The 14,048-nt window shown below is 48.6% G+C and overlaps 1 protein-coding gene and 1 long non-coding RNA gene across 4 annotated transcripts in view; one reads left to right on the top strand and one right to left on the bottom strand.

Moving 5' to 3' along the window:
• Window positions 1-1,553, bottom strand: part of LOC102554670 (uncharacterized) — a 52,873-nt gene extending 51,320 nt beyond the window's left edge. For all 3 annotated transcript variants that reach the window (XR_015687025.1, XR_015687026.1, XR_015687024.1), the window contains exons 1-2: window positions 973-1,553; window positions 661-851 (exon numbers count right to left, since the gene is read on the bottom strand). This is a non-coding gene — a long non-coding RNA (uncharacterized LOC102554670). The remainder of the gene's footprint in view (window positions 1-660; window positions 852-972) is intronic.
• A 126-nt stretch (window positions 1,554-1,679) lies between these two features.
• Window positions 1,680-10,135, top strand: Fkbp4 (FKBP prolyl isomerase 4). The gene is given in 10 exon segments (NM_001191863.1): window positions 1,680-1,949; window positions 3,654-3,798; window positions 4,365-4,507; window positions 5,183-5,303; window positions 5,596-5,752; window positions 6,294-6,384; window positions 6,479-6,562; window positions 6,781-6,966; window positions 7,407-7,646; window positions 8,729-10,135. Coding segments are annotated over 10 exon segments (1,377 nt in total). The 5' UTR covers window positions 1,680-1,844; the 3' UTR covers window positions 8,834-10,135.
• Window positions 10,136-14,048: the final 3,913 nt, after the last annotated feature.

Here is a 14,048-nt window from a genome sequence, read left to right as displayed (position 1 = left end):
TACTTAGCTTCTCCATCACAACTTGCTGTGCCAGATAACACCCCAGGGTCAACCAAAGTCTCTCCCACAATCAACAGGTATATAGGAGAGCAACAGAGAGTTAAGTACCGTGTGCAAGCCAGTGGTATACAAGATCCCTCCCTACTGGAGTAGCCACTCACTCCCTTCCATATTCTTTGGCAGTGTCTCTAGCCACCAAAGGAGTCTTAGATTGTGGTTAAACTCGTAAGACTATAAATTGCTGGAAAGAATGGGTTACTTCTACATCCCGTTCGACAGTCCAGCAGAAGGGACTACAATAAAATATTTAACATGCTTAAACCATTATAATAAGAGTTATTATTATTATTATTATTATTATTATTATTATTATTATTATTTCACTCCTCTGGGAGGAATAATAGGGCACAAGTGTGGATGTCAAAAGACAACGTTGAAGGACTTTTCCCAACATTGTGGGTGTTAGGGATCAAACCTAGGTTCAAAAGCACAATCTCGCAGGCCCCATATAATAAACAGCCTGTTGCCTACTTAATGCCATCTCTGGCTTAGTACAACGAACGGCATCATGCTGGGCACATGGAGACGGAAAAAGTTCATTACACTGGAGTGAAAATTCACAAAGCCAATAATACAATAGGTAGATCTGGTAGCACTCACCAGGCTCTATGTATAACTGTGGTACTATCCGGCTGGGCAGTCAGGACCTCTCCAGACAGATCTTCCATCAAGTCAGCAGACCAAGCCATCACTGTTTCAGTAATCAGAACTTCATGGTTTTAGCCACACGGACTCGGAACTCCACAAGCATCTCTTAGGAGCATCAGGTTGAGAAGAAAAGGTTCCTTCACCTTTAGTAAAGGGGGAAAGGGGAATTTTTTTTCCATGTGTGCTAAAACTATTTTGTGCTCCAGTACTAAACAAAAAAGGCTAATTAGTATGGTGGGAGAAAACGTATTTTTACACACGTACCCCACTTACAAGTCTTTGTCTCTTACATATCTGCTCATGGTATTTTAGAAAGCAACTCATGCGGTGGGCCTGCCAGGCTGCAGAGAGGGCAAAGTTGTGTCCAATTTGTGCACCTGGGCTAAACTGTTCCCTCCTGGGCCCACGCTTTCACTCCCTGGACCTCTCTTCCCACACTACTCAAGTGCCCACGCCTGGGACCATAGGCATCGGCCGCACAGTCAGGGGAGGCCGACCTTTGCCACTTCACATCTGGCTGTCTCCAGCTATTACACTGTGGGCCTGGGTGCACAGGGCGGGCCACCAGACAGGCCCAGACTTGGGAGTCCTGAGGATGGAGAAGGATCTGGAAAAATCTGCTAGCCGCGGGCGGAGGGGGTGGGGGTGGGGAGGGACGACATAAGGAAGACTGTGATCTTCAAAATCCCAGAGGTCCTAGTGTTGGAGAGGAGGGCACCCCTAAAAGCTATCAACCAGAGAAGCAAATCTTAACAAAAACAATGTAAAAACAAAAAACCAAACCGCTCCAATACCCTCAGCCCAAGAGCCCCAACCCGTTTAACCGCTTCTCTAGAAAGTTCTCCGCTCCCGCCCCTCTGCAGCCGGGCTCGTGCCGCTCCTCCCTGCCCCGCCCCCGAGGCAGATAGGACCAATTGCGGACGGAGACGCGCCGCGCGGGCCCGCCCCTCGGCGTCGCCCTACTCCGCAGCCGCCGGCGAGCGCGCGGAGAGCCCGGTGCGCGAGCCTGGAGCGCGGTTCGAGGTGGGCAGCGCTGCCTTCCGCTGCACGCCACCCCGCCGCTCATCCCGGTCGGCGGCCAGAGTGCCGGGCTCGCGCTCGCCCCACTCCCGCAGCCAACGGTGCGCCCAGCGGCCATGACCGCCGAGGAGATGAAGGTGGCGGAGAACGGGGCGCAATCGGCGCCCCTGCCTCTCGAAGGAGTGGACATCAGCCCCAAGCAGGACGAGGGCGTGCTCAAGGTGAGGGGGCCGTGGAACCCTCGGCTGCAGGCTCAAGGGCCTCAGGGGTATCGTGGCCGGAGGGTGGGGGAATTCGTCTTCCCTACGCGGGCTGCAGCCCTGAAGACCGCACGGCGGCTGCACGCTCCTGAGGGTGCGGCCCCGGTCCGGGAAGGATCCCCCAGTGCAACGCCAACTCGAGCCGGCTGCACTGTGCGGCTGAGAGGGGCGGAGCGGAGCGCGAGAGCCACAGCCAGGGGCCCGGGCGGGGCGCACGAGGCCCGGACGTGCCGAGGGACTCGGGCCTCGCCTCCCGGGAACCCCTCGGCTGCAGCGTGCGCCGGCCACCTGGACGAAGGTGCTCCAGGGCTCGCCCACTTGAAAGTTAAACATTAGCTAGAACCAAAAACGGCTCCCGGGAGCAGGTTCCTGGCCCAAAGCTCATTGTGCTTTTCCGCGCCCCTTTTGCAATCGCTGAGATCCAGCGAGGTCACGGGCTCGGCCATGCTGTGCCCCCTTTCTCGGCCCGGGGAGAGCGAGAGCGATGCATGCCGGGACCTGTAGTTCCTCGCCTGTCCCTCCTGAGTCTTTCTGAGTTGGGGGTACCGGGTGCTAACCGTGGGGGAGGTGCATTGCCCTGGAGCCAGCGGCTCACTAATCGCCTGACTGCAAATAGCCCGAGGAGCGAGGGGGAGGGCGCCCTGACCCAGGTCAGGACAATGGGCGCCGGTTCAGAGCAGGTTCTGCCAGCAGTCCAGGACGTTGAAATCCTAACCCACATTGCATGTCTCCCTGCATCGATTGTTTCTCCTCCTCCGTGTGTCCCATCTCTCGGCTCCTAGTGTGTGTGGCTTGTGCAAAGCAGACCTTAGGGAGCCTTGTTAGCCCAGAAATGCTCTTGTCTTTTTTTTTTTTTTTTTTTTTACCTTAGCTCTATCTAGCTGCTCCTGGTGAACATGTGGCCCTTCTTTGCACTAGGTTCTAATCCCCAGAGGGAGTCAATTCCTCTTTTATGCTCCATTGCTTCCAGGACCCTGTACATCCTTATGAAGGAAGCTTTCCCTTAGAGGATAGTCCCACATCCACCTATTGGCCTGCCCATGGGGTCACCATATATATATACAAATAAATATTAAGCAGAAGTAGATGCCTGCCTATACATGCATGGGAGGTAAAGGACCCCTTAGCTTGCCAGTCAGGTAGTTTCCTTTCCCATGTCTAATTTCCAGCACCTGATACACCAGAGCCATTGTGCCCGTCTGTAATCTGGCCCTTGCTTTTCCCAGTTTTGAGCAGATCTGTTCTTTTCATTACTCCTGTTCCATTCTGTTCAAACCAGACCCTGATCTGATGACCCACTAGTTTCTGTCGGGTTTTTTTCCCTCAGAGCACCTCTGGAGGATAGGGATTGTCTTCGGTGCCTGACCCAATAAGTTCAGGATAGTTTAGCACCTTGTCCGAAACCATAGACAAAACTTAATCCCAAATCATTATCTGCAGTTTTCCAAAGCAGTGCCTGGAGGGAGAAGGGAAGGTTAGTCGAATCTAAGCCAAGTCACTAGTGTCGGGATCATTTGAAGATTGATCTCTCAGACCTGCTGAAAAGAAGCAGGGGGCAGTGGGTACAACAGAGGCCATCCAGTTTGTGCCTTTGGTGGGGCTTATGGACAGTTGGGGCTCTTCTGCCCACATCCCTAGGTACTCACCTTCTTCCCTTCCCCCCAGGTCATCAAGAGAGAGGGTACAGGCACAGAGACAGCCATGATTGGGGACCGAGTCTTTGTCCACTACACTGGCTGGCTGCTAGATGGCACAAAGTTTGACTCCAGTTTGGACCGCAAGGACAAATTCTCCTTTGACCTGGGAAAAGGTAGGCCTGGCTAGTAGGCTGACAGGATAGATAGGCTCTGAAATTGATAGCAGCTGTCACAGGCAAAAGTCATGTTCTCAGCCAAGCTTGAGCCGGGTGCCGTGCAGCACTGCCTACCTGTGTACCCACCCAGGTACCAGAGAGGCTGAGGCACGAAAGCCACTGAAGCCGGTAGTTCAAGTCAGCCTTTGGCAAAATAGCAAAAACTAGCCATCAGAAAAGAAAAGGCCCCCCAGAAGGAAGCTTAAGAAGGAATAGTTAAGAACCCATCCATTTCCCATCCTGTGTTTTCTTCTACTGTTTCGGGACTGGTTGATTCCTCCTTTCCCATCTCATCCATCCAGCCTTTCCCTCACTTGGGGATGGATAGTCTTGCTTCTTGAATTGTGTCACAGGGTTGGGCAACCTTTTAATGTCCTGAGAATGACAACACTGCTGCTTCTTGTCTCCTGGTCCTATTTCTAGAGGTGTTTAGATTCTGCCTGGGTGTAGTGCAGCTCCTATCTTTGGGGACATTGAGCCTAGAGTCAAGCCCCTGCTAAGTGGGTCTTTTCCTCCACCTATAGGGGAGGTCATCAAGGCTTGGGATATTGCTGTGGCAACCATGAAAGTGGGGGAAGTGTGCCACATCACCTGCAAGCCAGAATACGCCTACGGTTCAGCAGGCAGCCCTCCAAAGATTCCCCCAAATGCCACACTTGTATTTGAGGTGAGTACTGGCCAAAGATCTCCCAGGCAAAGAGCCAGACCTTATCTCACCCCATTGCCTGGCTGTCCTCCAGCCCTTTCTGCCTCTTGGAGACAATGTAGCCAAGCCTGAGGGCCTAGCTTTAGTAGGAAGAGAGGTAGAAAGGTTAGCTGGCTCTGCTGCCTCCAGAGAGACCAGTAATAGAGGCTTCCAGTTAGAAAAGGGGCTCCACAGCCCTTCTAGAATAGGGGTGACTAGTACTCTCAACTGAAAGGAATCTGGGGTCAGGAAGCGTCTGGGTTATAAAGGGCAGTGTAGCATATTGGTACCCTGGATCTCCAGAGGGAGAGACACCTTCCTATATGTCAGTGGTTGAGGCAGGACCTCCACTGAGGGAAAGAACTAAAGCTGTTGAACTGAAAGCAGAAAACCAATCAGTGGGCATAGGAGAATATTCACACGGCCATTGAGATGGCAGGTCACTTCTGATGCCTGCCCGATGAAATAATACCATGTCCTTGTTAGATAGACCAGGATGATAGAAGGCTTGTCTTTCTGAAGCCAAGTAAAATCCCTGTATCCTTCTGGCCAGATATGGTCTGGCCATTACTAGTGACTCTTCTGAGTGGAAAAGAGGCAGTTTCACTGTTAAGTTAGTGAAGAAAGGACTTGGTCACTTTCTGTCTCATCACGCAGGTGGAGCTGTTTGAGTTCAAAGGAGAAGATCTTACAGAAGATGAAGATGGTGGGATCATCCGCAGAATACGGACTCGGGGGGAAGGCTATGCCAGGCCCAATGATGGCGCTATGGTAGAAGGTAAGAAAGTAGAGTCTAGTATGGGAAGAAAAAAAAAAGAGTTGCCTTGATTCCTGACTCAGAGACTTACGGCCTTGGGTAGTGTGGACCAAGTCATTTTCCTTCTATAAGTCTTTTGTCTCATCCTTAAAATGAGAAGAACCACACAGCCTTAGCACCCCATCCAAGTCTGAGACACATTGGTTATCTTGAGTCTGCGCCGTGATGTGGAGATGTGGGGAGGCTGGTGGCAGCTTTCTCAGTGCTCTGCCTTCTCACACCCGGGGCACGCCTTCTCTTTCTCTCATGCTAGTGGCACTAGAAGGCTACTATAATGACCGGCTGTTTGACCAGCGGGAGCTCTGCTTTGAAGTCGGGGAAGGGGAAAGCCTGGATCTGCCCTGTGGGCTGGAGGAGGCCATTCAGCGCATGGAGAAAGGAGAACATTCCATTGTGTACCTCAAACCTAGGTGAGACACAGGCACTTTGCAGGGGAGAGGGACACAACTGAAAGTCCAAGGTGAACTGTGGGATAGACATTGACAAGCGCCATGTCCCTGCTGCTACTCTTAAGAATGCTGAGAGCACATGAGCTCTTGATTGGATCTGAAAGTGGCCACAGCTGACCACATTGCCTCATTCAGATCCCTAACCTGCCAACATCTAGATTTCCATATGCCATTAATTTATTCAATCATTAACATTTGTTAAAATACCTACTGTATGCCATACATACTTAAGTCTCTAGGTCTTCAACATGGTTCTTGCTTCAGTGTCTCTTTGAGTTTGTCTTCTCAATAGTGTATAGTTAAGACTTAGGAGCAAGAAGTAGTGAGCGCTGAGGGACCACCTGAATGTATAATGAAGATGCTAGGGACATGTTTGCCCAACAGGAAGCATTTGAACCAGGTCTCAAGATGGGAAGGTCCTTTCCAGGAAACCAACAGGAAGCCTCTCGGTCCGAGCAGACAAAGGGCTGTGAGGTAACCCAGGCATTTTTCACCTCCACAGCTATGCTTTTGGCAGTGTTGGGAAGGAAAGGTTCCAGATCCCACCACATGCTGAGCTGAGGTATGAAGTACATCTGAAGAGTTTTGAGAAGGTGAGTCTGCCTAAGGTGCTCCCTCCCCTGCAGTCTGGTCTGTGGGTGATTCTGGGGAAGGTGACCACTGTGTCTGTCCTTTGGGGTATGACAGGCCAAGGCATCTTGGGAGATGAACTCTGAGGAGAAGCTGGAGCAGAGCAACATAGTGAAAGAAAGGGGCACCGTGTACTTCAAGGTGAGGCAAGGGCAAGGCAACTCAGGGAGGGCTATCCAGGTAATACTCTGCCACAGTGTGGACATCTCCTGAGGTTATCACCTAGTGTATCTTAGTCCATTTGGTCTGGGACGGGAAGGAGTGGGAGGCTGGTGTCCAGGAGTCACTCGAGCCTACCAGGTGAGACAACCTGGGCTGCTGAACCTGCACTGGGTGCCTGAGCTTCCCTCCCATTCTAGGAAGGCAAGTACAAGCAAGCCTTACTGCAGTACAAGAAGATTGTGTCTTGGCTAGAATACGAGTCTAGTTTTTCCGGTGAGGAAATGCAAAAGGTCCATGCGCTCCGACTGGCCTCACATCTCAATCTGGCCATGTGTCACCTGAAACTGCAGGCCTTCTCAGCTGCCATCGAAAGCTGTAACAAGGTGAGTTCCCTTCAAGAACGTGTTACAGGCAGTTGTGGGGTAGAGTTAGTAGGATATATCACTGGGAATCCTGAGTTCCAGACCTAGAGAGTGGAAGTAGTAAGTTTTTTGATGGTGGGAAAGTATAGGTACAGACACTGAGCAAGCCCTGATTGGGGAAAGCTAAAGGGGCGGGGTTTGGGTTTTGTCCTTATCTGTATCTGGGAAAGTGAGGTTGTGTTCTTCCTATGCATGAAGACCTGCTGAATTTCCTTTTTTCCTCTCGGATTACGTGAATTTCTTCCTGGCCCATGACCCTTCCGGTTTAATGTCTCTGTCTACTTTTTTCTGACTTGGCACCAACCACTTCCACTGAGCCTCATCCATCTAAAGGGTTCCTTGGAAATCCTACTGGTGCTGCAGAGTCTGATGTCCCCACTGCTTCCTTTCTGTGCTCTTAGGCCTTGGAGCTGGACAGCAACAATGAGAAGGGCCTGTTTCGCCGGGGAGAGGCACACCTGGCCGTGAATGACTTTGACCTGGCACGAGCTGACTTCCAAAAGGTCCTGCAGCTCTATCCCAGCAACAAAGCCGCCAAGACCCAGCTGGCTGTGTGCCAGCAGCGGACCCGCAGGCAGCTTGCCCGGGAAAAGAAGCTCTATGCCAACATGTTTGAGAGGCTGGCTGAGGAGGAACATAAGGTTAGGGTAGGGGGGTGTGTCTTCTCTAATTTTCCATTGCTAAGAAGAGACTATGACCAAGACAGCTCATAGTAGAGTTGATAGAGGGCTCACCACTCTAGAGGGTTGGTGTATGAGACTGCCATGGCAGGGAGTGTTAAGTGCAAGACAGTCAACACAGGCTTTTGACATCTCAAAGCCTCTTAGCAAACATCTCCGCCAACAAGGCCATACCTCCTAATCCTTCCCCAGAGTCCCACCAACCAGGAAAAGTTCTGTCTTAGTGCTGACCCCACCAAGGGGGCTGACATCACAGAAGTGCTTCTACACACCAGAGCCCAGTTCTGAAGTGTGCTGTGTTCGAGGCAACTGGCCTAAAATTCACAAAGTAGACCGCGCTGGGCTGGAACTCAGTTGTCCACCTGTCTCTGCCTCACGGCCCCATACTCAGAACCAAAAGGTTCTATGCTTAGCACACAGGCACGTGATCCTGCCAGTTCAGCCTTACCCCACTGTACATTTGCCCTGTATGTTGGTTAATGTGCGGAGGCTTATTTTATATCACTAAAGACAGCTTCCAAATTTTTCCTATTCTGCATTGTTTTGTTGCACATCCATAGCATAACTTACATTAGCCTGTTGCTTCAGTGTTCCTGATATTACCATCCAAGAGGAATAGATGACAAAACATACTTTTTGTAGCCACATTTGAAAGGTGAAATTGAATAGTGATTTAATATTTTATATAGTTTTAAAATGATTTTGGTTAACATATAAAGAAATGGGTTTAACGTTGTGCTATGTATCTCCTGAGATACCCTAATCCATCCTTCGATTTTGATGCCACAGAAGCACACATGAGGTTAAACATTTAAGAATATTTTTGTTTAATGGCTCTAGGATATAACTCGAGACCCTGAGTTTAAACCCAAAGCACAAAGAGAACATCTGAAATCTGTGACATTCAACAGTAATATGTTGAATGGTCTTGTCAGGTCAGAGTGTGTGTGCACGCACAGGTGCTTTGAACCGTTCCAGGATTGCGGTTAGAAGTTGTCTGTCTTGCTTAGAAATTCAGCCTCTTCCTCTTGCTCATCTTGCAGGCCAAGACAGAAGTGGCTGCAGGAGACCATCCCACTGATGCTGAGATGAAGGGTGAGCCGAACAATGTGGCAGGCAACCAGGCTCAGGTGAAGACAGAAGCATAGCCTGCCTCTCCGCCTACCCACCCCTGCGGCTGCCTCCCTGCTCCCTTCCCTACTCCACCCTGTTAGTTTTGTAAAAACTGAAGAATTTTGAGTGAATTAGACCTTTATTTTTCTATCTGTTTGGATGATGGCTTTGGGGGAGAAGGGAGAAGAGCAGGCTGAGGGTGAAATGGGGGGTAGTTTTAGATGGTGTCAACTCCTCTTTTCTTCCCCGTTATACATGAGTGTATATCCTTCCACACATACATCAGAATGTTAATTTATTTTGCTCCCTCTGTTTGCTCCATTTTCAAGTGGTTGAAGGGGCTGTGTGATAGGGATGGGGTCTGATAAGCCAGGGTGGAGAAGACTCCTGGGCAGCCATTTTTCCCATCCCTTCCCTCTGTGGTTGTTTTCCAAGCCTGCGGTCTCCATGAAGGTGCTAGGGGCATGGGAAAACCACTGTTGTGTCCATTACCTCTCTTGCCTTGCTCTCCTGAGATGGTATTCCCGGTAACATCCCCCGGTATCACAGTGATCGCCTCTAGACAGCTCCTACCAGTACTTCCCCTTTCCTCCCCTCCTCTCAGTTTCCTCATCCAGGTCATCCCTGTCCCCATCCCCTCAGCCTCTTTAATGCACGCTGAAGGTCCAGGCACACCTCAAGTCCTGTGCTTGAGCAATAAAGTGGAAACAACAAAACCTGGGTGTCAGGCAACCCTTTATGTTGAGCTCTCGGGTGGGGCATGGTGGGGATATGGGCGGGGCAGGATGAATAAGGTCCCACTCTGCTCCATCGTTAAGTGTGGGATGTGGTGCAGACTGTGGCAAGGCAGGAAACAGCTGCTGTGCTCATACACCCTGAGCTCTGATATAGACTACAGCAGTAGAATGCTGGGGTGGTTCCCCTCAACAAGAAGAGGAAGAGTTTATAAACAGTGGTTTTGAAACTGGCTTCTTGTACTACTGCCTCCCTGTTCTAGTAGACATCTGGGGTGTTATAGCTGAATGTATCTAAGCACCATGTCCATTCTGGATGCCTGTGGAGACCAGACTACGGCATCAAGTCCCTCAGACTGGAGAGAATTGAGAGTCACTAGTTGGGTGCCTGGAATCACACCTGGGTCCTTGTCCGATGATATAAAAACACTATCACTAGGCTGGCCTTGTGTGTCACATCTTTAATGCCAGCACTCTGGAATTGGGGTCGGGTGGATCTCTGGTCAAGGCCAGCTTGATCTACAGAATGAGTCCAGGACAGCCAGGGCTCTTTATACAGAGAAACACTGTCTCAAAGACCTTCAGTGTTGCTGGCTTTTGTTGGGTCAGATAGCTTTTACTTAAATTTAAGGTACTGGTGAAGATACTGGCCACACCCAACTTAAGTTTTGACTTTTACAAGAAGCGACTGTGGACTATGTTAACCACACTGAACTTGTTCTTGATCATCCTACAGGTCAGAGATCACTGGCCTGGGGACCCTTCTCAAATGATAGTGGGGCAGTCAGGCTGCATTCCTCTACATCTTTTGACATTGTAGAGGATGAATTTCATGGAAAAGGACTTGGTTCTTCAACATGGGCATTACTGTATCTGTTTAGTTCCCCTACTGGGTGTAAGTCCAGGCTTGGGCTTGAGTTTTATGTCTGGTTATTTTAGGGAGTTTCTAACTTTGATTCTTGCTTTTGCTCTCGATGATACTAAGCCCTTGCTAAATTGCTAAGTGGTCATCAATGTAAGCTTTGACCTGTACCAAGGACTCCCTGATTACAATGTTGACCCAAATATCCTAAGAATGGCATGGCCCATTTTACACATGAGGAAACAACCAAAGCTTGAGAAACTGCTCAGTCACTACTTAGTGTACAAGTGTGGGTCTGGTTCGGATCCCCAGCACCCGTGTCAGAAGCTGGGTACTGGCCTTGGAGAGACAGCATCATAATAGTCCCAAGAGGATCCTGTAACCTCCATCTCTCCAGCCCTTTATCTTCTTTTAAAGACTTATTTTTATGCCAGGCATAGTAGCACATACTTTTAATCCAACACTCAGAAGGCAAAGGCAAGGGGAGTCGCTGATTTCAAGTCCAGCCTGGGCTACATGATGGCTACATAATGACATAGTCTTTTAAAAGCAAAGTGTATATATGAATTACTTGGACGTATCTTGTACAGTACCCATGGATGGTAAAAGAGTGTCAGTCCCAAGAACTTGGGTTAAGAGTTAATTATGGGGCTGGAGAGATGGCTTAGCGGTTAAGAGCACTGACTGCTCTTCCAGAGGTACTAAGTTCAATTCCCAGCAACCACATGGTGTCTCACAACCATCTATAATGAGATCTGGTGTCATCTTCTGGCCTGCAGGCACATATGCAGGCAGAAATCTGTATGATGTATACATAATAAATACTTTTTTTAAAAAAAAAAAAAAGTTAATTGTGAGCCATGTGGATTCCCAGAACTGAACCTGGGTCCTTTAAGAGCAAGTGCTTCCAGCTTCAGGGGAACCAGTATCCTCTTCTGGTTTTCACTGTAAGCTGTGTACCCATTGCCCACACTCAGACATTACAAATAAGTAAATCCGGACATGAGACTTGAAGTACTGGGTCAGACTCCCATCACCACATGAACCATACATGATGTGTGTTTGTAACCCCAGCATTCAGGAGGTATAGGCAGAGGGATCAGGAGTTGAAGGTTATCTTCAGCTATATAAGTTCAAGGCCAGCCTGAGCTTATGTGTTACCCTACTTCAAAAAAGAAAAAGTTTGCAAATGTCAGAAACTAACCCAAACCACTATGAGATCATGTGATTCAGAGCCAGTCTTAAGCCTCCTTCCATCTATAATTAATGGATTAAAAGCATCCTAAAATATTTTTCATCTCTTGAGTACTCCTTGGGATTCTAAGGACTTAAATGACTCCTCTTTATAGAGCCCTGGAGATGGAAAGGTCCTAGTTTATTGTAACGTGAAAACTGTCTAGTGAAGATACTTTGATGAAGTAGCTAGATCTTTATGGCTAAACTAATCCTGCCACATCCTGACCCTGCCAGCTCCGCTCACATTGTTTTATAGGCACTTGCACCTTGCTCGCCCCCAGCATTTGTGGAGGAAACATGCTCAGAGGTGAAAGTCCAGCAACAGGTTCTGAGCTAACATTAACAATGTAGATTTTAGGGGTTGGGGATTTAGCTCAGTGGTAGAGCACTTGCCTAGGAAGCACAAGGCCCTGGGTTCGGTCCCCAGCTCCGGAAAAAAAAAAAAAGAACCAAAAAACAATGTAGATTTTAGGTAGTTGCTCTCTGCGAAAGCAGGACTAGAATTCTGTATATTATGTTGCCAAAGTATTTCCAGTCTCCAGCCCATGAAATGTTTCTCCCCTACATTCCTTCTCCAATGGCCCCACATCACTGTCCACCTGCTCTCAACAGGCTCTTCGATCCCTCTTAAATACCATGCCCACTGAATCCCTGTCAGTGTCCCACAAAGCCTGCAAGGCCACTTACCTTGCCTACTCGAATGTATCTGTGACATCCTCCTGAGGTCCCCTGCAGATGAGTTGTGTGGCCCATTTTACCTGAGGAGAAAAAGTACAGCAATAACACTGAGAACTAGAGAAAGTATTCTTACAAGTAAATCATTGCTAGAAAAAGGGATACAGCCATACAGCTATGCAGGGAGCAGTCACGTTGTAGTACCATGAACAATGTACTTGAAGAATTTTTTTTTTTTCTCAGAGCTGGGGACCGAACCCAGGGCCTTGCGCTTGCTAGGCAAGCGCTCTACCACTGAGCTAAATCCCCAACCCCTTGAAGAATTCAAGGTAAGGAGAGACATGTCTGCAAAGGTTTGGGTCAGGGATGGCTCAGTGGATAAAAGTCCTTGCACAGGCATGAGGACCTGGGTTCAGATCCCTAGCACCCATTGGACCCTGGAGCAAGGAAGCAGCACAGTTCACTCACTGACCTGGCAGACAAGCTGAAAAGGTGAACTCCAGGTTCAGTGAGAAAACATGTCTAAACAAGATGGAGAAGCAGTTGTAGAAGACATAGATAGCATCAACCTCTGCTTTTTACATACACATACATAGTCAAGCGTACCCACACATGCAAGTGCACAGATAACACACACAATACTTTATGCCCTGTTGGGTCTTTTTTTCTTTTTTAACTTTATTTGGCTCTCTTTACTAACAGAAGTTGTGATTGAAATGAAACAGCCTTAATGTTAAACAACTGTACAAACCAAAACCAGACAGTGCCACTGAAAATTCCAGAACAAGAACCCCGAATGATGAAGATTAAGGTATTGTGCTAGGCAGTGGTAATGTACACCCAGCACTTGGGAGGCAGAGGCAGGAAGATCTTTTTTTGAGTTCAAGGGCAACCTGTTCCACAGAGCTAGTTCCAGGATTACAGAGAGAAACTCTGTCTCAAAAGACAAACAAAAAAGGTACTGTGGAGTTTTGGGTCAGGCTGTGATTTCAAATTGGGTCAGAGCAGAGTGAACAGTGAGAGAAGTAGGCTGATCATCCTCTATTCAGACCTAAGAATTAAGGTATTTATCTTACAGCTGTGTTCAGAAAGCTAAAAAGAAAACAGCTAAGTACAACAAAACAAATTACTTGTTATATTCAAGCACGAACACTTTTAAGTTGGTTCTGTTTTCTCAAGTGGACAACAAGAGTAGACAGCAGGTGACAGCATACAACCCCTCTGTGAATAACAATGAGTTTATAGCACCAGGTGCACCTGTGTGACTTAGACCTAATAGATATGGCCATCCCCACAACTCACCACCAATAATAGGAACCAGTAACTAGGAATGGATCTGCAGTCCCCAGTATTGGTCCAGAACTCCTTCCTGATTGCCTTTTTTTTCTTTCTACTTTCAGCTGTCAGAGCCACTAAGACCAAATCCATTTTTTCCTTCCTCTATGGTAGAAAGGTCTCTTTCTCAGCCTTGTTCCACCACCTTCGACATAGAACATAGGACATCTCTGATCCAACATCCCCTAAGATGAGAAACAAAGTGTAAATCAGCCTGAGCTTGCACATTTAAAACTAAAGGGTTTTCCCTTAAGAGTCTCATTTCAGGCTGGCCTCAGACTGCATGTGATCAAAGATAATCCTGAACTTCTGATACTCCTGCCTCTGCCTCCCTAGTGCCAGGACTACAAGTATGAGTGCTTCACCTGGAGTATGTGTTGCTAAGGATAGAACCCAGGACTTGACACA

This window comes from Rattus norvegicus, chromosome 4, assembly GCF_021556685.1.
Source record: "Rattus norvegicus strain SHRSP/BbbUtx chromosome 4, alternate assembly SHRSP_T2T, whole genome shotgun sequence".
Lineage (NCBI taxonomy): Eukaryota > Metazoa > Chordata > Mammalia > Rodentia > Muridae > Rattus > Rattus norvegicus.
Note: the sequence above shows the minus strand (reverse complement) of the source record. Positions and strands in the feature narration are given on the sequence as shown.